At 43.5% G+C, this 26,277-nt stretch overlaps 1 protein-coding gene across 1 annotated transcript; it reads right to left on the bottom strand.

Moving 5' to 3' along the window:
• Positions 1-4,903: 4,903 nt before the first annotated feature.
• On the bottom strand, positions 4,904-21,073 carry LOC132823525 (uncharacterized). Its single transcript, XM_060837468.1, has 8 exons — positions 21,027-21,073; positions 20,258-20,362; positions 18,504-18,587; positions 16,438-16,605; positions 14,074-14,223; positions 10,204-10,321; positions 7,414-7,496; positions 4,904-4,919 (listed from the first exon to the last, which is right to left on the bottom strand). The coding sequence occupies exons 1-8, from the start codon at positions 21,047-21,049 to the stop codon at positions 4,904-4,906; spliced, it is 747 nt and encodes a 248-aa protein (XP_060693451.1). The 5' UTR covers positions 21,050-21,073.
• Between the last annotated feature and the right edge of the window lie 5,204 nt (positions 21,074-26,277).

The raw sequence follows: 26,277 nt of genomic DNA, 5'->3' as shown, positions 1-26,277 counted from the left end.
CATGGGAGATGAATTTCAATTCAATTGGTTTTTAATCTGCAATTAAAGAGTTTAATGATGACCATGGCCAGAAAAAACCCTTTTAGATCATTAATGTCTTTTAGGAAAGGTTTTCCTTCAATAGTCTGGTCTAGGACATTGGTCAGGCCACTGTGGGAATATTGCGTGCAATTCTCGTCTCCTTATTGGAAAGATGTTGAAAGAGTTTGTAAAATATTTACAAGGATGTTGCCAGTGTTGGAGGATTTGAACTATAGGGAGACACTGAAAAGGCTGGGACTGTTTTCCCTGGAGCGTCAGAGGCTGAGGGGTGACCTTAGAGGTTTACAAAATTATGAGGGGCATGGATAGGATAAATAGACAAAGACTTTTCCCTGGGGTCGGGGAGTCCAGAACTAGAGGGCATAGGTTTAGGGTGAGAGGGGAAAGATATAAAAGAGACCTATGGGGCAACTTTTTCTCACAGAGGGTGGTATGTGTATGGAATGAGCTGCCAGAGGATGTGGTGGAGGCTGGTATAATTGCAACATCTAAGAGGCATTTGGGGGGTATATGAAGAGGAAGGGTTTGGAGGAATATGGGCCAAGTGCTGGCAAGTGGGACAAGGTTGGGTTGGGATATCTGGTCGGCCTGGACCGAAGGGTCTGTTTCCATGTTGTACATCTCTATGACGATGTATGACTCCAGACCTCAGCAATGCAGCTGACCATTACCTGCCCCCTGCAATGCCCCCATTTCATGAATTAATTGAAGGAATTCCCTTGTGCAAGAATAGAAAAAGGGGAGGAGTGTCAACAAACAAGGATGGCAGATCTACAAGACTCATGCAAGCTAGAACACTTACATACAAGCTTAGGTTATGGAGATTGAAAATGGAGCAGCTGACACGGAGAGGATTGGAATGTGGGAGTATGTTGGTACTAAAAAGCAAGAATGGGGGTTTCAGCATATGATTGAAGTCTGAGCAGAATCAAACAATGATAGAAATTAGTGATAGAGTACATGAGCTTGTGAACTCCATTCAGGGAATAATAAGACAATGGATTTGAAATAAGCAAAAATAAAAAGTGCTGCCAACATACTGAGTTTCTCCAACACCAAGAGTTTCAGATTTTCAGCATCCACAGTTCTTTGCATTTATTTCAACATATTCACAGACTCTGTTCTCTTTCGGCTTCAGTGATCAGGGAGAGAAATGGAACCTATGGATAACGCATGGAGCTTGTAGTAGAGATAAAAAGCAATGCTTCAGTCCACCTTGAGTTTAGTTGAAGGAAATTTCTGTACATCCAGAACATGACTACATTAACTCCCAGTTCAACAATACCTCAATCTTAACTTTAAATCTTCTCCCCGCCCTCCCCCCTTCTCATCTCTCCTGTCCAAGAACCATCAGCAAGACTGAAGGATTTGAGGTTGGATGGGCTGGGACTATTTTCCCTGGAGTGCTAGAAGCTGAGTGGTGACCTTATAGATGTTATGTTCCAGAATAATTGATGGTAGATTTGGGTTGCAGCAATTATAGAGAATTGTCTGGCATATCCACACTGGAGATATTTGCTGTTCCAACTGGGAGTGCACTGTGGCCCAGTGGTTAGCATTGCTACCTCACAGCACCAGGGACCATGGTTCAATTCCACCCTCAGGTGACAGTGTGGAGTTGGCATAATGTTCCATTCTTGTGCAATCCCCTGTTAAGAAAATCATGTAATAGCAGTACCATTACAGTAACGGGGCCAGAATTGCTTTATAACCAATAAGAGCTTGGAAACTTCATGCTGTAGAAATAGTATCCCCAATTTTTCAATTGTACTATAACAAATTTATGTCAGAAAGTGTGCAATATAGCAAAACCACCTGTATAGTATTTTTGCAGTCTAATAAGTAATGCTTCTAGAATGCACCACTGCCTCTGCTGGCCAAGTGAGCAAATACCCATCTTGTCTAAGATGCTACACATTCTAGTTTCAAGTCAGAGGCTAATATGGAAACTGAAAGGGCACAGAAAAAACAGGCAGAGGAGTTTGAACAGAGAAATGAGGTGATACGTCTTCTTAGGGTGAACCGTAGAGTACAGCTCTAGTAGTAGTGGTGGTGGTGGTGGTGGGGAAGGGGGGGAGGAGTTGCTGTGGTAGATGGTGTATATGTTCATAAACTTAAAGTAATTGGGCAGACAGGTGTGTCTTCTCTTCAGCATATCCTTGGCATTATTTAAATTGAGGGCAGAGAGGAGCAAAGGTGATGTGGAGCTTGTACAAGGCACTGGTTAGATATCAGCTGGAGTATTGTGTAGAATCTCAGGAATGCTATAAAGAGTATGTGAATGCATTAGAAAGAAAGAATACAGATGCAATTTACAGGAACAAATTTTAGTTGAGGATATATTAAAAGATGGGACGGGGGCAGTTCCTCTTGGAAAGAAGGTGACTCAGGAAATCTGATGTTTTCAAAATCATGAGGGAGCTGGAGAGGGAGAAGTTGTTCTGGCTCAAAACAATAAAATCAATGCCCTCTCAAAGTGATTTTCAAAAAAGAGAAGCAACGGTGATGTGAAAAAAAAAACTTCTCTCCCCGAGGCCCTGCCTGATAGCATGCTCAATGGAGGCAGTGGAGGATCACCTGGATAAAAATGAGGGGACACAGACAGAGGGATCAGTAGGATGCCCATTTTAAAGAGCTGTGTAGGTACAACATGCTGAATTGCCTCCCTTTGTGCCATAAGACAGTGATTAGATGGTGTTTGATGCTGAGAAAGCCAGTCTCAGTCCAAAGAGTTCCAGGAGGAATGCTACAGTTGTCTGAGCAAAAAAAAAAGGACAGTTTGGCTTGGAAGTGGATAGATTGGGAAGGTGCTAGTGGGAAAAAACAACAAACCGTCACAGATACATATGAAGTCCCAGGAACCAGATTAAGGAGCAGCAAAACCCCTCAAAGTCCAACAGCTTCTCTTGCACAGTGTAGGCTTGGACATAAGTTAGTTATTTGGAAGGAAGCTCAAATTTCTCCTCACTGAATCACCCCTTCAGGGTAGTGGGCAAAGAAAGTGCCTAGTGCAGTGACAATCTGTTATATGTACAAGTATTCATAATGAAGGCTCACTGTTAGAGGTCAAAATCCACATTAATCACTTAAAATTACTACTGGGAGTAAAAAGGAGGGACTAATTAGCATGCATTTAAAACAGCTAAAATCCTGAACATGGCTGGATTCAGAGGAACAAAAGTAGCAGTCACCTCACTGTATCTGGAAGTGTGCCTGGGTGTCATCTGCAAACACTCAAGAAAACAGCACTGACATCATTCAGTTGCTCTTCCCCACAATTGTTTTTTTTAAAAATCTGAAAATAGATCTAATGCTCGAGTTCACTGGCTGGAGGCATTTGCTTTGGCTACAGCAACACATTCTGATTTCTCCCAGAGGGCTGCAGCTAGCTGTTCCCAATCCAGTGGGACAGATGGACAATGTGAAACTGGTTAGTGAACAAGCAGGTTTGGAAATAGGGGTAGTGCCCAAACAGACCAACTTGCAGAACAGTGAAATAGTGTTCAGGTACCACTTCACAGGACCCCATTAACAAACTAAAGAAATAGTTGACTTATACTTCACTAAATAGTAACTGATACCCATATAGTTGGGTGAATAATTAAATTAGGAGATTAAGTTTTGAAAATAAAAAAAATTAGCCATTCTAAACATATTGTCTGCACTCCTATTCCTATATAGGATGCTTCAATATTGCAAGCATCTCTGCTACCTACCTATCCTGGAGGATTTGATTGATAAAAGTCAGACTGTTAGCCCTAACGTGTACTAGTTTATTCATATACAGTAGACACCCAATTTTTAAAAAAAAAGTCTTTAAATGCAGCTGACCCACAAGACAAAAAATGCAACAGCACCTCAACATATATTCCAGTATCTTTAGATAACTTTAAAAAGATTAGAGGATTAATTTAATCTTTGCATATCCACCTTTCCCAGGCCAAACAGCTGCCAGAACCCACAAGTCTCCTTTGGTCTTCCTACGTTCTAACGGCCATTGTATTTGCTGTCCATTCTGTCTTCCCCATTGCCTGATGTAGAACATGTAAACTGTACAAAAGTCATTTGATACGAAGTCCAGCATGGATTCCTAGAAAACAGAATTATCCCTATTCCTGCACTCTAAACAGCCAGTTACTGTAATTATTTCAAGCCATTCTAGTATCTGTAATGCTAGATCATGGAATACCTACACTCCTGAATATCTGACACTTTATTCAAAGTATCAAAACATTTACAGACTTACTCTCCAAAATGCATGATGATCAGTTCTTCAAATTTGTCAAATCCATTAACTAAGCATTTAAATCAAAGTCAGAATCCCCAGCGTGGATACAGGCCATTCAGCCCATCAGATCCACACACCTTCCAAAGAAAAGGAATATCCCACTCAGGTTTCAAAACTGAAGCGGAGTTATTAGACTCAATGTCTATATCAGCTTGCTCCTGACCACTGCGTTCTCCAGTATTTTTCCACTGGAAATTCACCTGCATTTTATTTTTTAATCCATTCATTCACAGGGATGTGGGCATTGTTGGCTAGAACAGTATGTATTGCCCAGAGGGCAGTTAAGGGTCAGCCAGATTGCTGTGGGTTTGGAATCACATGTAGGCCCAGACCAGGTAATGATGACAGTTTCCTTCCCTAAAAAAAGGGAGGAAGTGAACCAGATGGCTTTTCACCACCACACTCTTTTTCCCCCCCCAAAAAAAAATTGATTTCACAATTAGACTCAGAATTCCAGACGTTTAAATTGAATTCAATTCTGCCATCTACTGTGCTGGGATTCAAACCCAGGTCCCCCCAAACCACTACCTGGGTCACTGGGTTAACAGTTCCGTCATAACACCACTGAAGCAGTCACCTCTCCATTCCACTAGAAGACAAAAAGATGAAGAATGGTCAATAAGCTGTTGGCTTCCTTAAACCTTGCATTGCCCCTCAATACAGGGAAGTGGGGGGGGGGGGGGGGGGGGGGGGGGGGGGGGGAAGAATTTTCTAGCTTAGGCTGTAGTATCGGCACGGTGGCAGTGGTTAGCACTGCTGCCTCACAGCGCCAGGGACCTGGGTTCAATTCCTGCCTCAGGCGACTGACTGTGTGGAGTTTGCACATTCTCCCCGTGTCTGCGTGGGTTTCCTCCGGGTGCTCCGGTTTCCTCCCACAGTCAAAGATGTGTGGGTCAGGTGAATTGGCCATGCTAAATTGCCCGTAGTGTTAGGTAAGGGGTAAATGTAGGGGTATGGGTGGGTTGCGCTTCGGCGGGTCGGTGTGGACTTGTTGGGCCGAAGGGCCTGTTTCCATACTGTAAGTAATCTAATCTAAAGTAATCTAAATCTAATCAGCAATGGCACATGTGCATCAGATTCATTCAAGTATTTTACTCAAGTTCAAAAGTGAGCTGTTGATTTGAAGCAATTAAACAGTTTGGAATAGTGTCCAATGTGGATGATTAATTTAGATTTGATACAGGATAAAGAAAAGCTGTCACACTAGGAGAGATTATTCCATACCTTCCACCCCAGCCCCTCTTCACTTCACCTCAGGAGTTGTGTCAAATCCAGAGTTATTTCACATAGCATCCTCTCGTAGGAATGGTTTATCACTTCCCTCCCTCATTCACACAAACATGCAATGGAACCACAAAGAAAAAAAGTCAATTTGAGACGTGTACACCTTCAGATTTTTTTTTATGTACTAGTTTATCAGTGTTACAGAAACTCACCCTTACAGCACTGACATCAAACAAAGTTTAAAACAGAACATTTACAGATTCAAAAAAAGTTGAGTGACAATGTGAACCCCAGTTCATTTTATACAAGTCAGACTACAGAATACAGAGACTCAGAGCACTTGGTACACAACTCCACGTTTCCATATAATTGGGAATTAAGTATGCTAAATCCATTTCATGTCGACACTAACAATGGGCCAGTGATTACTCTAATTCAAACCATTCAACTACAAGATTAAATCTTGTAGGGTATTGATCATTTTGCTAACAAACAAGGTTAGACAAATTTCAGGAGGAAAACTGGCAAAAACAAAATGCAGAAAACACACACAGTCTGGGTATCTTAAAGGCATAAAGAGGTTCGTACCTCAGATGATGATTTGGAAAACTGTCTTGCATAAATTTTGCAACATACTGTGCTAATGCTTCACTAAACTTTCATGTAGAAAAAAAGGTGACCAAAGATCACAGAATGTAGTGAATGGTGATTCTGCTAGGGGTGAATGGGTGGACAGAGTGAGGAGGACCAAGAGGTCCATTGGTGGTGAAAGGTGTGAAAAATTAGATCACCCTTGAGTGAAACCTCATTGGGGCAGGGCAAGACCTTAAATGCAAGAATAAGTTAACAAAATGTGAAGACGATGTTTAAAAGAGGTCACTCTGGAAACCACTCAAAATTTAGCCTTTGATTAAATTTTGCAGTGTTTTCTTTTCAGTTTATAAAGAAATCTGCATTCTAACCATCTTAGAGAACATAACTCCCTTCAGAGGTTGGCGTGGTCAGAGCCAGTTTAAGTTAAGAGGGACACATGAAAACTCAGCCTTCCTGCTCTGCCAAAAGAGCAATTTTTACCCCTTACACTGGGGTTAAAAACAAAAAAAGAACTGACATTTTTAAATGCACACCAGAATACGTACAAGTAACAATTACATCTACAAACTGTTAAGGGGAAAGCTCCTATTCCTTCTTTCATTGACCTTGTGCCTTGCTGAGAGATTAGGTAGCCAGGAACTTGGCTCGAGTCTCTGTTCTTACACTTTTTTAAAAAAAAGCTTATCAGATGTTTAAATTCTATTCTACACAAAGGATTCAGAGACAGTAAGCTTTGCTATCACAGTGACACCTAGAAGTGTGAATTCTGCAGAAGTAAATTAGAGAAAAATTCAGCAATTTCAGAACTTAAAAAACTTTGCCTTGCCAACACTCATATCCAATAGATTATAGATACCTATTTTCCCCATCCCCCTCCGAGATGGGAAAGGGTTTTGGGAGAGGAGATGACTGGTGGTCAAGGATATACTTCTAGGTTGAGCAGTGATGGAGCCCACAATGAGTTCCCACTTTTGGGAGCAGAACAATGAAGCACATGTTGGCAAACACGAGATCTTCATTCACTCTTTACTATTCCTCAAAAACATACAGCCAACTTAAGAAAATTGAAGCTTTGAAAAACTGCTGAATTTTTAACAAGTTCATTAAATAATCAGATACAAAATCCACAGATCAACATATAGCCATCCTCTTGCTCAGTGTATAACAAATACTTAGTCTATATTCTGGCCTGCAAGATCAGGAAGAAGTGTTGACTTGTTCATTACCATGGTGTCCAATTAGTACTGTGACCGTTCCTTAAATACCTGAGTAATTCAAAGGGATCCTCATCTCCATTTGGGGAGATGTCAAGAGGACGAGATGGAAAGGGAGTTTGATCATCAGGCATCTGTAAAAGTGTAGTGTATGGAGTTAGAGGGAGAAGGCAATCCCACACTTAAATCAGTCATCCAGGATTATTAGTTATTTAATGCTAAGAAATAGAACAGCAACAGCTCACAGGGGTCAGGAGATGATCTAATAGTATCGTCACTAAGCTATTAATCCAGAGAGCTTAGTAATGTTCCAGGGACCCAGGTTCACACCAGAATCCCTACAGTGTGGAAGCATGCCATTTGGCCCATGGAGTGCATGCTGACCATCTGGAGAACTCCCACCTTGACCCAAACCCCTTACCCTACCCCAGTAATCCAGCCTAACCTGCACATCTTCAGACTGTGGAAGGAAACTGGAGCACCCGGAGGAAACCCATTAGACACCAAGAGAATGACAACTCCACAGACACTCGGTGGAACTGAACCTGGGACCCTGGTATGGTGAGGCAGCAATGTTAACCACTGAGTCACTGTGCCACCCTACATAGTAGATGGTGTAATACAAATTACATAATGTTAGGCTTCTATGGTAGTGTTGAAAAATGTGGTGCTGGAAAAAAAAAATCAGCAGGCTAGACAGCATCTGAGGAGCAGGAGAATCAACATTTCGGGCATAAGCCCTTCTTCAGAAATGAGGCTGGTGTGCCAAGTGGACTGAGATAAAAAGGCTGTGGGGTGGAAATTTGGGGGAGGGGTGCTGGGAATATGATATGATAGGTGGAAGGTGGTGAGGGGGGGGGGGGGGGGGGAGAAGGGTGATATACTGGAGAGGAGGTGGGGGCAGAGGGGTTGGGGAAGAAAATTGCAGGTCAGAGAGTGGGGGGAGGGGGTGGTGGGGAGAAAAGTGAGGAAGCTGGAGAAATCTACATTTCATCCCGTGTGGTTGGAGGGTTCCCAGGCAGAAGATGAGACGCTCTTCCTCCAAGTGTCGTGTGGCCAGGGTCTGGCAGAAGAATGCCTCATCTTCCACCTAGGAATCCTCCAACTACACGGGATGAATGTAGATTTCTCCAGCTTCCTCACTTCCCCTCCCCCACCTTATCTCCGTCCTAACCCCCAGATTCAGCACTGCCCTCTTGACCTGCAATTTTTTCCCCCCCCAACTTCTCTGCCCCCACTGCCTATCACCCTCACCTCCTTCCACCTATTGTATTCCCAGTGGGCCTCCCCAAATACCCCCCCCCCACTTTTTATCTCAGCTCACTCGGCACACAAGCCCTTCAGGAATGAGGCTGATGCCTGAAATCTTGATTCTCCTGCTCCTCAGATGCTGCCTGGCCTGCTGGGTTTTTCCAGCACTACATTGTTCAACTCTGGTACTCCAGCATCTGCAGTCCTCACTTTCTCCTTCTGTGGTGGTGAGCCTACTTCTGCCAGATCAGGTTCAATTCGCATACCCTGGAGGGGGCATCACAATGTTGTCCTAACAGGGGAGCACCCATTTACAGTAGCAAGGATGAAATTTTTTCCCTTCCCAGACTATCTGGAACTTACTTCCCAAGAAAGCAGGAGGGGCTAGGATATTGAACACAGTGGAAATAGATACATTTGTAGCTTTAAAATAAGGATGGAAGCTTTTTGAGAGAGTGCGAGCAGGAATGTAGAGCGAAGGCCACAGTATTCAGTCAGGTCTTTCTACAGGGAAGAAAAAAAAATGGAGGGGGTGACCAAATTTAAAAAGAAAAGAAATATTAAAGAGGGGAGACCAGAACTGGCCAAAGTGACCGACTCCTGCTCCATATTCACATACTCATCTGTCAGATGTACCCGATGCTTAAAAACAGAAAGCTACTGTTCATTCCCATAAATAACTGGCCAGAAATCCCCACATCACAAAAAAAATGGCTGAGGACCATTAGGTGAGCTCCATAGAATCTACTAAGGATCTAATCACACGATAGTCTTGCTCGGTTGGAGCAAGTCTCTCAGGGGGATTGTTTTTCACTTTGAAGGGGATTGAAAACATGGGTTCCTCCAGATTGGTTTCATCTCAATATGCGGAGCTTAAAGATATCAGAGTTTAGTTTGCAATTTGTTGCTGTCAGGCAGATTTGGGAGCATTTAACTCAGCTGAGCTGCTCAGGAATGGATCCACCATACCAAGTTAATACAAAGAAAATCCTTTTTAAAATTTTGGGGCTTTTAAAAGTGAGTGAAAACCTCCACACCACCCCAGCCATGTCCAGTGAAGTGTTCTTCATTAAAGTTTGATGCTGTATACATTGTAATAAATCAAAAAGGGGGGGAAAACAAAACAAATTCTAATCTCAAGCTTGAATTTGGTTTGTTCAAGTGGGTGACATTCTAAGTAGGCAACCCAGTGAAAACCACGGTGGGGGCCTGATGGAGTGAGTGACCAGATTAGAGAAAGCAGTGTGCATTAGGATGCAATTCAATTTAGAGGACAAACACTTTGTACAATTTCACCACCCCACCCCTAAAAAAGTGATTTTTGAATTACCACCAACAGCCATGCCTTCAATAAATAAATGGGGCTTCTGAGGAAGTCCCAAACTCTAATCTCTTCCTATTCCCCATTCCTTAAACCTATCATTTGATCATCTTTCCCATTACATTTTTGCATTAGGATCCATTTTTCTCTCAAGTATACCTTCGATGTTTTGAGAAAAAGTGGTCTAAGGGTATTAAATAAAGCAGAGTCCTGTACAGACCTGTTTTGTTAAGAGACTTTTGATGGCAAATGACAAAACATCAGCTTACCAATGAGGAGGAGTTGCTTGTAGTCACATGGGTGTAGCACAGGGGACCAAACCATTGCTCCAGTGGTCTCTTTGCTTTGTCCATTCCATGCAGAGGAGACCAAATACCTATCCCAGGGCTGAAACAGAGTGGCAATTTACACCAGAGGCCTCTTTCAACTGAGAAAATTGAATACAAGTGACCAAATCACAGCAGGTTGCAGGTAAATCTTGATCACCCATTCAGAAGAATGACATTTCAGAGGCCAACTGACTATTGACTTGTAATGGAAACTTCTAACCCTCACTATTTCATTAAGTGATGGTGCCCGGCCACAGTTAACTTAAAACTAGTTAAGCCATTGGAGGAGGGGCACTAGGCCAGCCAAAGATCAATTTAGCTGCAGACCTGGAGTTGGCACATTGTTTAATATAGATAGTCATGAAGATGTACAGCATGGAAACACACCCCTTGGTCCAACTTGTCCACGTTGACAAGATATCCCGACCCAATCTAGTCCCACGCCAGCATGCAGCCCATATCCCTCCAAACCCTTCCTATTCATATACCCATCCAGATGCCTTTTCAATGCTGCAATTGTACCAGCCTCCACCACACCCTCTGGCAGCTCATTCCACACGCACCACCTCTGAAAAAGAGGCCCCTTAGGTCTCATATCATTTCCCCCTCACCTTAAACCTGTGCCCTCTAGTTCTGGACCCCCCCCCCCCCCCCCCCACCCAACCTCCAGGGAAAAAACTTGGATAGGATTAACAGACCACACCCTCATGATTTTATAAACTTCTATAAGGTCACCTCCTCCGCCTCTAATGCTCCAGGGAAAACAGCCCTAGCCTATTAAACCTCTCCCTGAAGCTCAAACCCTCCAACCCTGGCAACATCCTTGTAAATCTTTTCTCAACCCTTTCAAGGGTCACAACATCCTTCCCATAGAAGGTGGTCAGAAATGCAACACCGCGCATTTATATTATAGACTATTTGCCACTCCTTGGACAAGATCCAGTTGTAATCAGAGGTAACCCTCTTCGCTGTCCACTACACCTCCAATTTTGGTGTCATCTGCAAACTTACTAACTGTACACCTCATGCTCACATCCAAATCATTTAGATAAAAGTGACAAAAAGTAGAGGGCCCAGCCCCGATCCTTGTGGCACTCCACTGGTCACAGGCCTCCAGTCTGAAAAACAACCCTCCACCACCACCTTCTGTCTTCTACCTTCGAGCCAGTTCTATATCCAAATGGCTAGTTCTCCCTGTAATCCATGAGATCTAACCTTGCTAATCAGTCTCCCATGGGGAACCTTGAATACCTTACCGAAGTCCATATAGATCGCAATGTTATGCCCTCACGTTTCAGGCACGATTTCCCATGCACAAAGCCATGTTGACTATCTCTAATCAGTCTTTGCCTTTCCAAATACATGGAAATCTGTCCCTCAGGATTCCCTCCAACCAATTGCCCACCACTGATGTCAGGCTCACTGGCTTTTTCCTCACCACCTTTTTTTAAACAGTGGCACCACATTAAGACCGGAGGTTGGCTACAGTACCTCACCTGTGACTATGATACAAATATCTCTAAGCCCAGCAATCACTTCCCAGAGTTCTAGGTGGTCACTCATTACTTGATATACATGTGCTGTAGGGAGCTATATAGAAATGCATTGATTCACACATGTCCAAGACCAGTTTTACTTTGATGGGAATCATATGCAAGTGTCTCAGAACACCGAGTGGGAAATAAATCTTAGTTATATACACAATTGCTGTTTCAGGCTAAAGTTGTTTTCTCTTTCCCAGTCATCTCTCCTGACGAAGACATTGGAACTGCTTTCAGCTGAAGACAGTTCCAAGGGAAGAGTCACCCTTGAGTAGTTCACCCAAGTTACAGTTCAGAGACATGCAGTATCCAAGCTGGAGAAGGCTCACCATTCAAACAGATTCCAGAACAAAGTAAAAGAGGGTTAGTCCTTGGAACTAAACAAAGGCCATACAGAGACAAATCAGGAACCATTGAAAACAAAAGACCGGGAACGTCCCTTCCTCCCTGGCAAAAGCACTTTGTTTTGGAGGTTGATGGAATATAGAGAGAGCTTAAAATAAGTTACGAAACAAAGATTAGTTAGAAAAAAAGTTACAATACTTTAAGGACAAAGGGTAACTAGGGAGAGAATAGGGGCCCTCAACGATCAGCAAGGTGACCGTTGTGTTGAGTCACAGGAGATGGGGGAGATACTGAACAAGTATTTTGCATCAGTGTTTACTGGGGAGAAGGACATGGAAGTATAGAATGTAGCAAAATAGATGGTGACATCTTGAAAAAATGTCCAACGTTGTTACAGTGGAGGAAGTGCTGGATGCCTGGAAACAGATAAAAGTAGGTAATCCCCAGGACCTGATCAGGTGTACCCTGAAACTCTGTGGGAAGCTAGGGAAGTGATTACTGGGCCCCTTGCTGAGATATTTGTATCAGTGATAGTCACAGGTGAGGTGCCGGAAGACTGGGGTTTGCTGATGTGGTGCCACTGTTTAAGAAAGATGCCATGTCTCACAAAATTGATTGAGGTTTTGGAAGTAGTAACAAAGGATTGACAAGGGCAGAGTGGGAGACATGATCTGTATGGTTTTCAGTCAGGTGTTTAACAAAGTTCCCCATGGAGGCTGATTAGCCAGGTTAGATCTCATGGAATACAGGGAGAACTAGACACTTGGATACAGGACTGGCTCAAAGATAGAAGACAGAGGGTGGTGGTAGAGAGTTGTTTTTCAGACTGGAGGCCTGTGACCAATGGAGTGCCACAAGGATTGGTGCTGGGCCCACTACATTGTCATTTACATAAATGATTTGGATGCAAGCATAGAGGTAAGTTAGCAAGTTTGCAGATGTAGTGGACAGCAAAGAGGGTTACCTCAGATTACAACAGGATCTTGACCAGAGGGCCAATGGGCTGAAAAGTGGCAGATGGTGTTTAATTCAGATAACTGAAAGGTGCTGCATTTTGGGAAATTAAATCTTAGCAGGACTTAGACACTTAATAGTAAGATCCTATGGAGTGTTGCTGAACAGAGACCTTGGTGTGCAGGTTCATAGCTCCTTGAAAGAGTCACAGGTAGATAGGATAGTGAAGGTGGTGTTTGGTAGGATTTCCTTTATTGGTCAGAGTATAGAGTACAGGAGTTGGGAGGTCATGTTGCAGCTGTACAGGACATTGGTTAGGCCACTGTTGGAATATTGCTGATCTCCTTCCTATCGGAAAGATGTTGTGAAACTTGAAAGGGTTCAGAAAAGACTTAAGGATGTTGCCAGGGTTGGAGGATCTGAGCTACAGGGAGAGGCTGAACAGGCTGGGGCTGTTTTCCCTGGAGTGTCAGAGGCTGAGGGGTGACCTTATAGAGGTTTACAAAATTATGAGGGGCATGGATAGGATAAATAGACAAGGTCATTTTCCCCAGGATAGTGGAGTCCAAAACTAGAGGATAGAGGTTTAAAGATGAGAGGGGAAAGATTTAAGAAGAGATTTAAGGGTAACATTTCCACGCAGAGGGTGGTACGTGTACGGAATGGGCTGCCAGAGGAAGTGGTGGAGGCTGGTACAATTACAACATTTAAAAAGGCATCTAGAGGTCATATCAATAGGAAGGGTTTAGAGGGATATGGGCCAGTTGTGGGCAAGTGGGACTAGATTTGATTGGGATATCAGATCAGCATGGACGAGTTGGATGGAAGGGTCTGATTCTATGCTGAAATGCACAGCTCTGATGATGTCATCTCATTTAATTGAGCAGATACAAGGAGAGAAAGGTCACCTCCAGTTTCTGTGCTATCGTGTAGCAGTTGAAATTGGTAGAGGCATTGATGTTTTACATACATTGACTTCAGGCCATCCTCCTGCGCAAATGGTGGGTCCCAAGCATGAAGTGCCTTCCTCCACAGCCGGATCTGCTTATCCCAGGAGCGGCGGCTGTATTTCTTGTACTTGTTGGGAGTTTGAGGGTGTATTCCTGGCACTCGGAGTCTCCTTTTGAGAGAGGGAAGAGAGAAGAGAAAAAAAAAAAATCAATGGAGCATCTTAACCCAATGTCTACACTGCCTCCTTCACCCCATCCCATCCCCCACCCCCGCAAGATGTGGAAGGCTGCCTGCAAAGAATTCTTACAAGTGTAAGAGAAATCTGGTCTCAAACACCTGCGGCACAGATTTTCAAAATCACCTGATCTGATAAGTGTAGAGGACAGACAGGTCTCATGATGATTCCAGAGTGCGCTCTTGGCCTTGTGAACCCAGGGGGGTGAAGCCTGGTGTGGTTTGGAGACTGGGGGCCCAACATGGAATGGGTCCAAAGAACGTTATTCTGAACTTTATTCCACCCCCCCTCCTCCCCCCCCCCCCCCATTTTATAAATTTCCAAGTCTGCAATGCTGAACTTTAAAACCTTCTGTGCTCCCCTCCAAGAACTGTGACTGAGAAAGCTGTAGCTTAGGGATCTTTGTACCCAAGATGGCACCATAAGCAGCAGCTTGTACATGTCACTACATTCATTTTAAGCAACTTCTCTTAACGATCGTAACAAAAAAGCCAAAGGTTTAACAATCTTGGATATGTGACCAAAGCAGAAATTGTCTGACACTGAGGGACAGCTTTTAGTTTTTCCTTGAGCATTATGCAGACGCACAAGTTTAATTTTAACTAAAAGGACACTGTTGAGGAATCTCTTGGCATTCTATGAAGCCTCATTTTCCGCATGGGAGATCCTGCGGACTTCAGGATTAGGATTTTGGAATCTGAACGTCTACCTTCATATCCTTTAACTACTCCCACACCTGGTCAGTTATGAGCCACTTGTATTGCAGACAACCCATACTGACCTGCTCACGATCCCATCATTAATATCCTCCTGAGTTATCCATCTCCTTATTTCACTGGCTGAGACTCTCTCTGGGCTCTGCCTATCACACATCCCAAACCCCACTTTTATCCTGGGAACCTGCTAGTCTGTGGAAACAGCTAACTCTTGGACCCTGAACAGGATTTGAAAGTAGGGCTGGAGTTATATTTTCTGCTCAACCAGTTCGGGGATATGGTTACAGTTGTGGAGCAGGGGACACTCCAATCCAGACCTCTTGGTTCAGAGGTAGGCACACTACCACTGTACCCAGGGGGAAAAAAAAGCTGGTTTCTCAAATTTTTATTTGTAACTTTTGCTATTGATATTTAGACAGGGTCTGGATAACTAGCATTGGCCAGGAAAGAAAGGGATTTCACAAATTGCTTTAAGCATTTTTATTTGCATTAAGGAAAGCACATTTCACCATCACTAGAGTGATTGTTGCTTAAGTACTATATTTTATATCAATGGGGGTATGGGGAAGAATGGAGAATGGGGTAGGGAAAGAATAGTTTGACCGGACCTGTAAGGGGCAATAGCCTTGCTTTTTCAATGCTAGTTGGAATGAGGTTCACAATATTGAGGTGGGACCGACAGACTCAATCCCCATTGCAACCCAAGTTGGCGACATCGACAATGACATCTCTGGATCCAGTTTCTCAGTTCCACTGAGAAAGTGGCTATTTTCCTCCCCGCTCCTGCCACTTGGCTGGAGGAATAGCCATGTCCTTTAGCCTGATCAGTGCTGCAGGACACAATTTGCTAAAAAGCGATGCCATCACCACAGCTAAATCATCAAGTCTTCTCTCACCAAAGGATTAATACTAGATTAGATTACTTAGTGTGGAAACAGGCCCTTCGGCCCAACAAGTCCACACCAACCTGCCAAAGCGCAACCCACCCATACCCGTACATTTACCCCTTACCTAACACTACGGGCAATTTCCCATGGCCAATTCACCTGACCCGCACATCTTCAGACTGTGGGAGGAAACCGGAGCACCCAGAGGAAACCCATGCAGGCACAGGGAGAATGTGCAAACTCCACACAGTCAGTCACCTGAGGTGGGAATTGAACCCAGGTCTCTGGCACTGTGAGGCAGCAGTGCTAACCACTGAGCCACACTTAAGGCACCGAATTTGAAGTCTTTCAAAAAGCCATTTTCATGCTGCAATGGCACCACAATCTTGACCAGCAAACTCTACATCAGCACCAGTCACCAAATCACCACAAAAGTGATGTGTTGCTGTTCCATGTCAGAAGCATGGTCACATGCACAAACTTCAAACACCTCCCTCACTCCAAACATATTCAAGCTTTTTTAAAAACAAAGAAAGCACGCTTACTTCGGGACTTCTTGCTGGTAGCGTGGATAGGCAGGAGTGTTCTTTCCATAATCTATCTGCTTCTGTCGCCTCCTCAGCACAGTTTCATCAGTCTCAATTTCTGATGGCTTCCAGCATTCAGTCGGACAGTCAGAAGTGGACGCAGACAGGCCCCAGTGCTTGGAGCTTCTGGTGGTGGAGCAAGTGAAAGTAAAGGAGGAACTGGCCTCAGATGAGCAACATTGAGATCATGGAGTCTAGCATCATTTGGTGATTAAACCCTGCTGGAATAGGCTCGAGTCTAAGTGATATGATCTTCTGCAGTACAGGAAAGGCTAGTGTCCTAGTAGGATGCTTGTGGACTAACCTACATCACAAATATCACTATTTCCTCAAGTAGGCTCCAGCAACACTTGTTTCAAATCTGTGGATCTTATCAAAATGCCCAAATTCAAAACATCTGATGTACTGCTTGTATCTTACAAGAAAGGAGTGTGTTTTGATGATACCTTCAACAATGAAGCATAGTCAAGTCAGTATAGTCCTAGTGGACCATAGAGCTGCTTTCTCATGACAGAACTGGTGATGGTTTAACCCAAGGATCACCATGCCTCTGGCATGGGGAGGAGATTTAACCACAGAACCCCTCCAGGGAGGAAGCAATCTACAAGATGACCTGCAGAAAGTCAAACTTCTTCAGACAGCACCTTCCAAACCCACGACCACTTCCATCTAGAAGGACAAGGCAGCAGATACATAGGGACACCACCCCCTGAAAGTTCCCCTCCAAACCATTCCCTATCCTGCCTTGGGAATATCACTGTTCCTTCACTGTCGCTGGGTCAAAATCCTGGAATTCCCTCCCCAAGGGCATTGTGGGTCAACCCACAGCAGCTGGGTTGCAGCAGAAGGCAGGTCACCCCCACCTTCCCAGAGGGGGTGAGATGGGGAGGGGGGGGGGGGGGGGGGGGGGGGGGGGGGTTGGGGGCAAGGTACAGGCAATAAATACTGGGTCCAACAAGTGACACCTACGTCCCACAAAACGAATGAATTAAAGGCAGGTCATTCAGCCCATCAAGTTTACTGACCGTCTGAAGAGCATCCCACTCTGAACCATTCCCAAATCCTATCCCTGCATTTCCCACAGCTAATCCACCCAGGCTGAACATCTGGACTGCACCTCAGCTGATGCAGGCAAGGAATTGAACCCACATTGTTGGGATTAGTCTGCACTGATAGTCAATTGTCGAGCTAACTGACCCCTGCACTGTACTGGAGTGGGACATACAGTTATCGCATTTCTTAACGCGAAGGGGATGAGAGCAGAGGAAATGATAATAGATTTTTCTCACAGCATGGTTATCACTGGCAAGGCCAATATTTATCTTCCACCTTCAATTGCTCCAGGTGACAGTGGAGAACATGTCCCTGAATTTGCAAACCTAATAAATCCATACAACCGTGCAGTTTGTTTGGCTGTTTTTAGGGACGAGCCCAATTGCTGTGAAACAAACTACACAAACCAAAGTCAGGTAGGGACCACAGGTTTCTTCCCTCAAGGGCATCAGTAGCTATGTGTGACTCCTGACCCACAATGTGGTTGCTTTTGAACTGACATCTGGTCAATAAGTGCTGGCCAAGCCAATGGCACTCATCCCATGAGAGAATAAAAATGCGATGGATTTGGTGGTTTAGTTGTCACCATTGTGACGGTAGTGATATTTTTAAAAAGAAAATTGTTGGTTTAGTCCTCTGAACATCTAGTCAAGCAACATACCATTACTCATGTGCTCCCCCATAAAGAAGGCGACTTGCAACATTTGATAATGGTCAACAGATTGGTGAGCAGCCTAACAGGCAGCCACAATCGGTCTAAAATTAATTTCCACAATGTTTTTATTCAACCCTTAAAGAGGATATATTCAAGGTAACGCATCAAGTCCAAAAGTATCCCAACATGCAAGCCCAAGGCCATTTTCCCCAATGGCAATATCCTGTTTCAAATGATAGCACCCATGAGGCGAGTTCAGAAGACTGTGGGAACATTTGCAGCATAACACGGACTTTAATAAAACATGCACGCACACCTTTTCTCCCAGGTCCATGCTCTGTTCGGCTCAGATTCTGTACCCACTCCAATGCTGGCTGTTGTTGGTACACAGGTATCAGTCCTAGTGGACAAGAGAATTCAGACTGATTAATCTAATCACACATTTGATAGGAATCATTGATTAAAAAAGGATAATCACAACAGAGACTAACAGTTCCCAAAGAAATAAACCTGCACCACATTATATTTGCTTTCTTTCTAGAAAGTTTAACTTTTAACAAAGTCCCAACATGATCACAATAGACGTTCTTGAATGTCAAGTGTCTTTTTTGCTTGGGACAAATTGAATTGACAAACATGTATCCATTATTCTTTTAGTTCCAAAATTCTTATACCTCTGGCCCCCAAACAAAACACAGACAGGGAGAGGACACCTTCACAGTAAGGTTTTGAAAGAAACACTTAACTTTTAAGAACTGCAGCCCATTACAAGATTCCCAGATGGAAAACAGCTTGCAAATGATGGCACTACCTTGGGTGATGATTACCATTTGCCTATAAATATTCATGCATGGCCAAATTCAGTGATTTGAAGCAGACTTAACCATGGTGGTGTTGGCAGTGGGGACAATCTCTTAAAAACCTTGCAATGCTTTTCCCAAAATATTCAGTAAAGACTCCTTCCAAGCACATTGTAAAGTTTGTGCTGCAAGATTGCACTGTTATAAGTGGAGCTGTCACTCTACACCGTATTAGATGTCAACTCAGCATTTATCTGGGATTGAACCCCCAACCGTGACCAAAGAGGCAAGTGTGCCCCAAGTGACCAAACACACCTTATCTTGAGGGATAATGCTCAAATTCCACTCCACCTCAAAAAATATTCAAGACTACAGTTCATCATTATCTCTGAAGTGGAACTCCCTTGATCTGAAAGCTTTAAATATTTAATCAAAAGGCAATTCAGATGATAACCAGTCTCTGTCTTGACTCCTTAAAATTTAAGGAACCAAAAAAAAATTTGTATTCAGCAAGATTTGCCAAATAAAAAGAAGGAAACAAAGCTAAATATAGGACGAAAAAAATAAAACTACAATTAGTGGATTTTGTGATGCTTAGGTGCCAGTATTTCCCCCATCCCAGTCCAAAAAAGTCAGAAGTCACATGACACCAGGTTATAGTCCAACAAGTTCATTTGAAATCACAAGCATTTGGAACACCACTCCTTGGTCAAGTGCAGTGAGGTATTAGTACGGAAGCAGCAATTAAGCTTAAACATTAAGAAGTTCCTCCTTCCTTCAGCACATTGTGAGAAATTAAGCCAAAAACTAGGAAGATCAGAATTGTACTGCTGAGACAAGACAGATCACAGTGGAAGCATTGCCATGGCTTCAAAGTAAAAACTAATCAAACAGTAAAAAGCTGACTGCTGCCTGACAACACAGCCATCTCCCTAATGCATATCATATGGCTTCCTTGTTGTTACAAGGAAACACAGTCACATAGCAAATGTCAACCATTTAGCCTTACTAAGAACAACCCAGTATGTTAACGTTATGGTCTCAAAGTGCACATCTCAACTCTAGAAGAGAGAAGGAACCATTTCTTTCAACAGGAGAAATTGAAGAGGAAAGAAGCCATGGTTAGCCAAAGAAAGTACTGTAATTTTCCATTTGCTGATCTCTTTGCAACTTTGATTCTGTGATACATCATGCAACTACTTGCTGCAGCTTTCACATGACATTTATGGATGATGCCACCATCGATCCCAAAATATTTTAATAGCCTAACCTTTTCACTGCCCAAAGGAGAGAGTCAACATCCGAGATTGCTGCTGCACCAATGTTTCCAAAGTCCAACCATGGAATGTGAGCATTTGTATTTCCCGTTTCCCTGCTACAAAAAGGAAGTGAATTTCAGTTGTTCCAGTGAAGTTCTACACCATACAGGAGGATGAAACAATATTTCCATGCATCACAGTCAGAAAAATTCTGAAACAATTGAATTTTAGCCAATTGTTCAAGATTGAGGGGGAAACCAGGCCAGATACATAGTAAACCTTGGACAGAGCAAGTATTCCTGTACCAAAACAAAAAAAACAAGTTGAATGTTGATATTTTTGATTAATTTATGGCACAAATTGAACACAAGCAGCGGTGTACACTGTTGAAACATACGCTGGAGACCTGATCAAATTAAAAAAAAATCACAAACTTGTTTCAGCTGTAGCAGAGCATGGTGACTTATCCAGTCAGTCTTGACTAGATTCAAACCTTTGCCCAAGTGGTCAAAAGGCCAGAAATGTTAAAACAGGACTTAGCCCACAGCAGCTTCAGTTCAAGACACAGGCTAGCAAACAGCTTGCCCTCAGCTCTTTCAAGTTACACATTCAGACCCACCACACTTTTAAAATTTCCCAGCCGTCCAGATACAAATAACTTGCAATAGTTTCACAAGTTAAAAGGTAAACCAATCAGCAGCAATATGAACAAAGCACACTCACTGATTGGTTCAGCATTTAACTATTTCCCAAACTGGCACATCAGAACTTAAAACAAACCAGAGAATTTTAGGAAACACCATTCCATCACTTTTAAAAACCAGCTGATAACATGCAAAAGCTTAAAGCATTAGACAACTTCTGAGTTACATTTCCACTCCACCCACTAGGTGGCAGGAAGACTAATATTGAAATCCAATGAGTAACAATTAAAACAAATCCAGAAACTACAAGTTAAGCTCTGGAGAAATATCAGTTAAAACAATATTAAAACAAGTCACACAAAACAAGATCTTATAGACAGAGTAACATAAATACAACTGGTTTTATCCAACTTCCCAAGGAGTTAGTTGATCTCAAATTAAACTTTAAAGAAAGTGGTAGCTAACTAAAATTCAGCTTTCACCCCAAGGAGGTGGCTCATAAAATCACTTCTGAATTCAATACTATAGTCTCCCAGTGGTTCAATATTCTCTCCACGACATCCCTACCAGCATAGGATTGTTATTCATAAATTGATACATTAGCCTGCTCCACACTGAGTCAACTTGAAAACTCAGGTTTAACGAGTTACCCAGATCTATTTCACAGAAGCTTCTTAGCAAATGCAACATAGGAAGCAGTTAATTTAAGTTCCTTCCCAAATCAATCTCAAATAAGGAAGTTAGTTGTAAAGACTATAGAATTATGACCTGTTTGTAAGTGACTTGCAACCATAAAGGCTAGCCTGCATTATTATTATAATAATTTTTTTTTCCCCTACCCTTTACTATTCATGTTAAGAGACAGCTGCAACTTTTAAATACTGCAAGGGGTGGGCCCTGTTTCACAATTCAACCTATTGGACTGCTGTATAATGAGGTTGTTTACTCCTCTATACCAAACATTATTATAAAGACCTTATGACACATTACACCATTAAACTTGGCCAGCACATTGAAAATAATATCAAATTGGTGACTGATATTTTAAGCCACTCTTTTAAAGGGCACAAGTTAAGAAATCCAATTATACCTCATTAAATAGTTAACCCTTCACCAACAGGCAGACAGAAAAAAAATCAAAAACGGAAATTGCTGGAAAAGCAATTTGTGGAGAGAAACTATTTGTTTCTGTGAACACAGTTCCTTGAAAGTAGAGTCGCAGGTAGATAGGATAGTGACGAAGGTGTTTGGTAAGCTTTCCATTATTGGTCAGAGCATTGAGTACAGGAGTTGGGAGGTCATGTTGTGGCTGTACAGGACATTGGTTAGGCCACTTTTGCAATATTGTGTACAATTCTGGCTTCCCTGCTACAGGAAAGATGTTGTGAAACTTGAAAGGGTTCAGAAAAGATTCATAAGGATGTTGCCAGGGCTGGAGGGTTTGAGCTACAGGGAGAGGCTGAACAGGCTGGGGCTGTTTTCCCTGGAGCATTGGAGGCTGAGGGGTGACCTTATAGAGGTTTATAAAATTGCGAGGGGCATCGATAGGTTGAATAGACACGGTCTTTTCACCACAATAGTGCAGTCCAGAATTAGAGGGCATAGGTTTAGGGTGAGAGGGGAAAGATATAAAAGGGAGCAAAAGGGTAACTCTTTCACACAGAGGGTGGTGTGTGTATGTAATGAGCTGCCAGAGGAAGTGCTGGAGGCTGGTACAATTACAGCATTTAAAAGACATCTGGATGGGTATAGGAATAGGAAGGGTTTAGAGGGATATGGGCCAAGTGCTGGCAAATGGGACGAGATTAATTGAGAATACCTGGTCGGCATAGACAAGTTGGACCGAAAGGTCTATTTCTGGGCTGTACACCTCTATGACTCTTTTAGAGTTAATGTTTTGATTCCAGTGACCCTTCCTCAGAACTCAGCTGAGCTTTTTCAGCAATTTCTGTTTTTGTTTCTGATTTACAGCATCCGCAACTCTTTTTGTTTTTATTCAGGATTTTTAAAATTGCATTTTGAAACAGATGTGCCGTCATTTTCACACTTTCCAGTTCTGAAAGCAATTTTGTGAGCATGATATTGTTGTGCTACATAACTACATGCTGGTACCAGCACAGCGAGGTGTATGGAGCAAGGAACCTCGAACAATTCATTTATAACTTAGATCAAGTATGAGAGTGATGGCAGGACGGGTGATGTGTTGCTGCTGGGCACTGATGTGGACCTGCATTGAGGAGCTGGAATCCATGCTGCACACACATCATGGAAAGGGACTCTTCACCCCACACCCTTCAGATATGGTATTTACAATGGGCCTGTGATCAGGGACAAGAGAGCGTGACTGTAGGAGACGGGACCAAAGTCAATTCTTTTTGTCAGAATATGTCAGATATCCTACGTAAATCTAGTCCCAATTGCCAGCACTTGACCCCTATCCCTCTAAACCCTTCCTATTCATATACCCATCCAGATGCCTTCGAAATGTTGTAATTGTACCAGCCTCCACCACTTCCTCCAGCAGCTCATTCCATACACGTATCATCCTCTGCGTGAAAAAGTTGTCCCTTAGCTTCCAAGGGAATTGGAACAATTTACTGTGAACAGGATGCTATATAAATGCAGGTCATTGCTGAGATCATGGCATGGTGGTGATGTAGAGTCAACAACTGGAAAAGCACAGCTGGTCAGGCAGCATCTGAGGAGCAGGAGAGTTGACGTTTCGAGCATAAGATCTTCATTCGGAATGTAGGGGGAGCCCAACGGGGCTGAGAGGTAAATAGGAGGGGGCTGGGGCTGGGGCTGAGGGGAAGGTAGCTGGGAACGCGATAAATAGATGGAGGTGGGGGCTGATGGTGATAGGCTGGAGTGGAGGGTGGGAAGGTAGATGGACAGGTAGGGACACCTGGGTAAGGTGGGAGGGAGAGGAGATGAGGAAACTGGTGTGGATCCTCTCATATTCCCAAGGCGTTGTGGGAACTATTATCTGCTCATCCCCAGGGAGTAGCACATAAGATAACCTCAGTGTAACCACTGTGTCCTTGAGGGATGGTATATTGTGAATGTTTTTGTTTTCCTTACCAGCCATTCCTCATACAACTCCATAGACAATTGGCTGAACATGGGACACAGGTTTAACTCTGCAGTTTTTGCATCCTTTTGAGTATCACGAGTGGCCTCTGACCCCTCTACACGGCAGTAATTGATACAGGGAGAAGTAACAGCTTTCGAGATGGGTCAGACTATGAGTATTCAGGGCAAAGACCATAGTTAGGTGTGATGCAGGTTCTGGGTGAACGGGAGACTGTGGGGTAAGGTTGATAGAAATAAGAGAAAATATAATGTTGGCATTTATTTCGAGAGGACTAGAATATAAAAGCAGGGGTGTACTTCTGAGGCTCTATCAGGCTCTGGTCAGACCACATTTGGAATGTTGTGCGGCACGGTGGCACAGTGGTTAGCACTGCTGCCTCACAGCGCCTGTAGACCCGGGTTCAATTCCCGACTCAGGCGACTGACTGTGTGGAGTTTGCACGTTCTCCCCGTGCCTGCGTGGGTTTCCTCCGGGTGCTCCGGTTTCCTCCCACAGTCCAAAGATGTGCGGGTCAGGTGAATTGGCCAAGCTAAATTGCCCGTAGTGTTAGGTAAGGGGTAAATGTACGGGTATGGGTGGGTTGCGCTTCGGCGGGTCGGTGTGGACTTGTTGGGCCGAAGGGCCTGTTTCCACACTGTAAGTCTAATCTAATCTAATCTCAGGAAGGATGTACTGGTCGTGGAGAGTGTTCACGAGAATGGTCCCAGGAATGAAAAGCTTAATATGAGGCATGTTTGAGGACGCTGGGTATATACTCAATGAGGTTTAGAAGGATAAGGGACGGAGGGTGGGGGGAATCTAATTGAAACTTACACAGTACTGACAGAGTAGATGTTAGGAAGATGTTTCCATTGGTCGGAGAGACTAGGACCCGAGGGCACAGCCTTAGAGTAAAGAGAAGATCTTTTAGAACGGAGATAAGGAGAAACCTCTTCAGCCAGAGAGTGGGGAATCTGTGGAATTCACTGCCACAGAAGGCTGTGGAGGCCGGGGCGTTGAGTATATTTAAGACTGTGGTAGATAGATGCCTGATTGTCAAGTGGATCAAGGGTTACGGGGAGAAGATGGGAGAATGGGGATGAGAAACTTATCAGCCATGATTGAATGATGAAGCAGACCCAATGGGGCAAATGGTCTAATTTCTGCTCGTTTGTCTTATGGTCTTAAAATGGCTTGACAGTGAAAGAAAGAAAGAAAGAATTTGGTGCAGAGAGAGCTCGGGGAGTAGGCCTTGGGGAGAAAGAGAAAGGAGGACGTACACTTGGGTGTGGGAATGGGAATGAGGGATTGACTGTGGCCTGTGACGATTGGAGTTCAGACAGCTGGCCGATAGGAGACTAGGGCCTAGAATTTCCTACAGAGCCTGAAGTAATCGTGACATTGTGGTGCACGGAGTGATGCCAAAGGGAATGCAGCTGGTAAAGGGTTTGGAGGAAATCTCTGGAGTTTAATGTGGTAAATACTGAAAAATATGTTTCCTCTGGCCGGCAATTGGAAAGTAAAGGGGGCACAGGTGAAGGAAGGACCAAGGGGAGAGGAAGAGGAAGTTGGTTGAGCTGGAGGCAATGGACAGTGGAACACTCCATCACAAGTACATTCTCAGGAACAGACTACGTAAGGCCATAGATATAGGAGCAAAATTAGGCCATTCAGCCCATCGTGTCTGCTCCGGCATTTGTTATGGACCAGACCAGATCTGTCCCAGACCCAGAGATAACCTAGACCCAAACTTTTATATTTATTTAAAGACAAGTATGTCTAGGCTTTAAAGCAGAACAGACTTTATTCTTACAACACAGTTAAAACATAAACAAATAAAGAAGTGGCATAACTCTAACTTAATCGGAATATTTAACCAGTCAATATATGATTAAATCACCAAGCATCAACTGTTCCAATACAGGCAGCATCCCATAGACACACCGGTGATGAGGGGATTGAGTGAATCAGTTTTATTCTCACGTGCTGTCTTCTCACTCTTGCAGCAGAGAGTTCCAACTGTTCACTCCAGCAGCAAAACCTTCTCATCAACTGGAAGTTAAACTGAAGTCCTTCCTGAGCTTGTGTGAGCCCTGACCCTGCCCACTCATGATTCATTTCTCTTTTTTAACAAGAAACAACCGGGGATAACGCCAAGCTGTTTACCAACTGTCTGAAGGAGACATTCTGCGACCATTGTGGTATAAGAAATAAGACAGAGTACATTCGATTAAAGGAACAGTACCATTACGAGTGGCTGATATGTTTCTCAACCCCATTCTCCTGCCTTCTCTCCAGAACCCTTGATCCTCTT

The sequence above is a fragment of the Hemiscyllium ocellatum genome, chromosome 16 (genome assembly GCF_020745735.1).
Source record: "Hemiscyllium ocellatum isolate sHemOce1 chromosome 16, sHemOce1.pat.X.cur, whole genome shotgun sequence".
In the NCBI taxonomy this organism is placed as follows: Eukaryota; Metazoa; Chordata; class Chondrichthyes; order Orectolobiformes; family Hemiscylliidae; genus Hemiscyllium; species Hemiscyllium ocellatum.
The sequence above is the reverse complement of the archived record's forward strand: the minus strand, read 5'-3'. Positions and strand labels throughout refer to the sequence as shown.

Coding starts and splice junctions, on each gene's coding strand:
- LOC132823525 (XM_060837468.1), bottom strand. CDS start 21,049: ATGGTGTTTCCTAAAATTCTCTG. Junction 16,606..18,503: donor GCATGGACCTGGGAGAAAAG/GTGTGCGTGCAT, acceptor CTCCACCACCAG/AAGCTCCAAGCACTGGGGCC. Junction 7,497..10,203: donor CAAGCAACTCCTCCTCATTG/GTAAGCTGATGT, acceptor ACACTTTTACAG/ATGCCTGATGATCAAACTCC.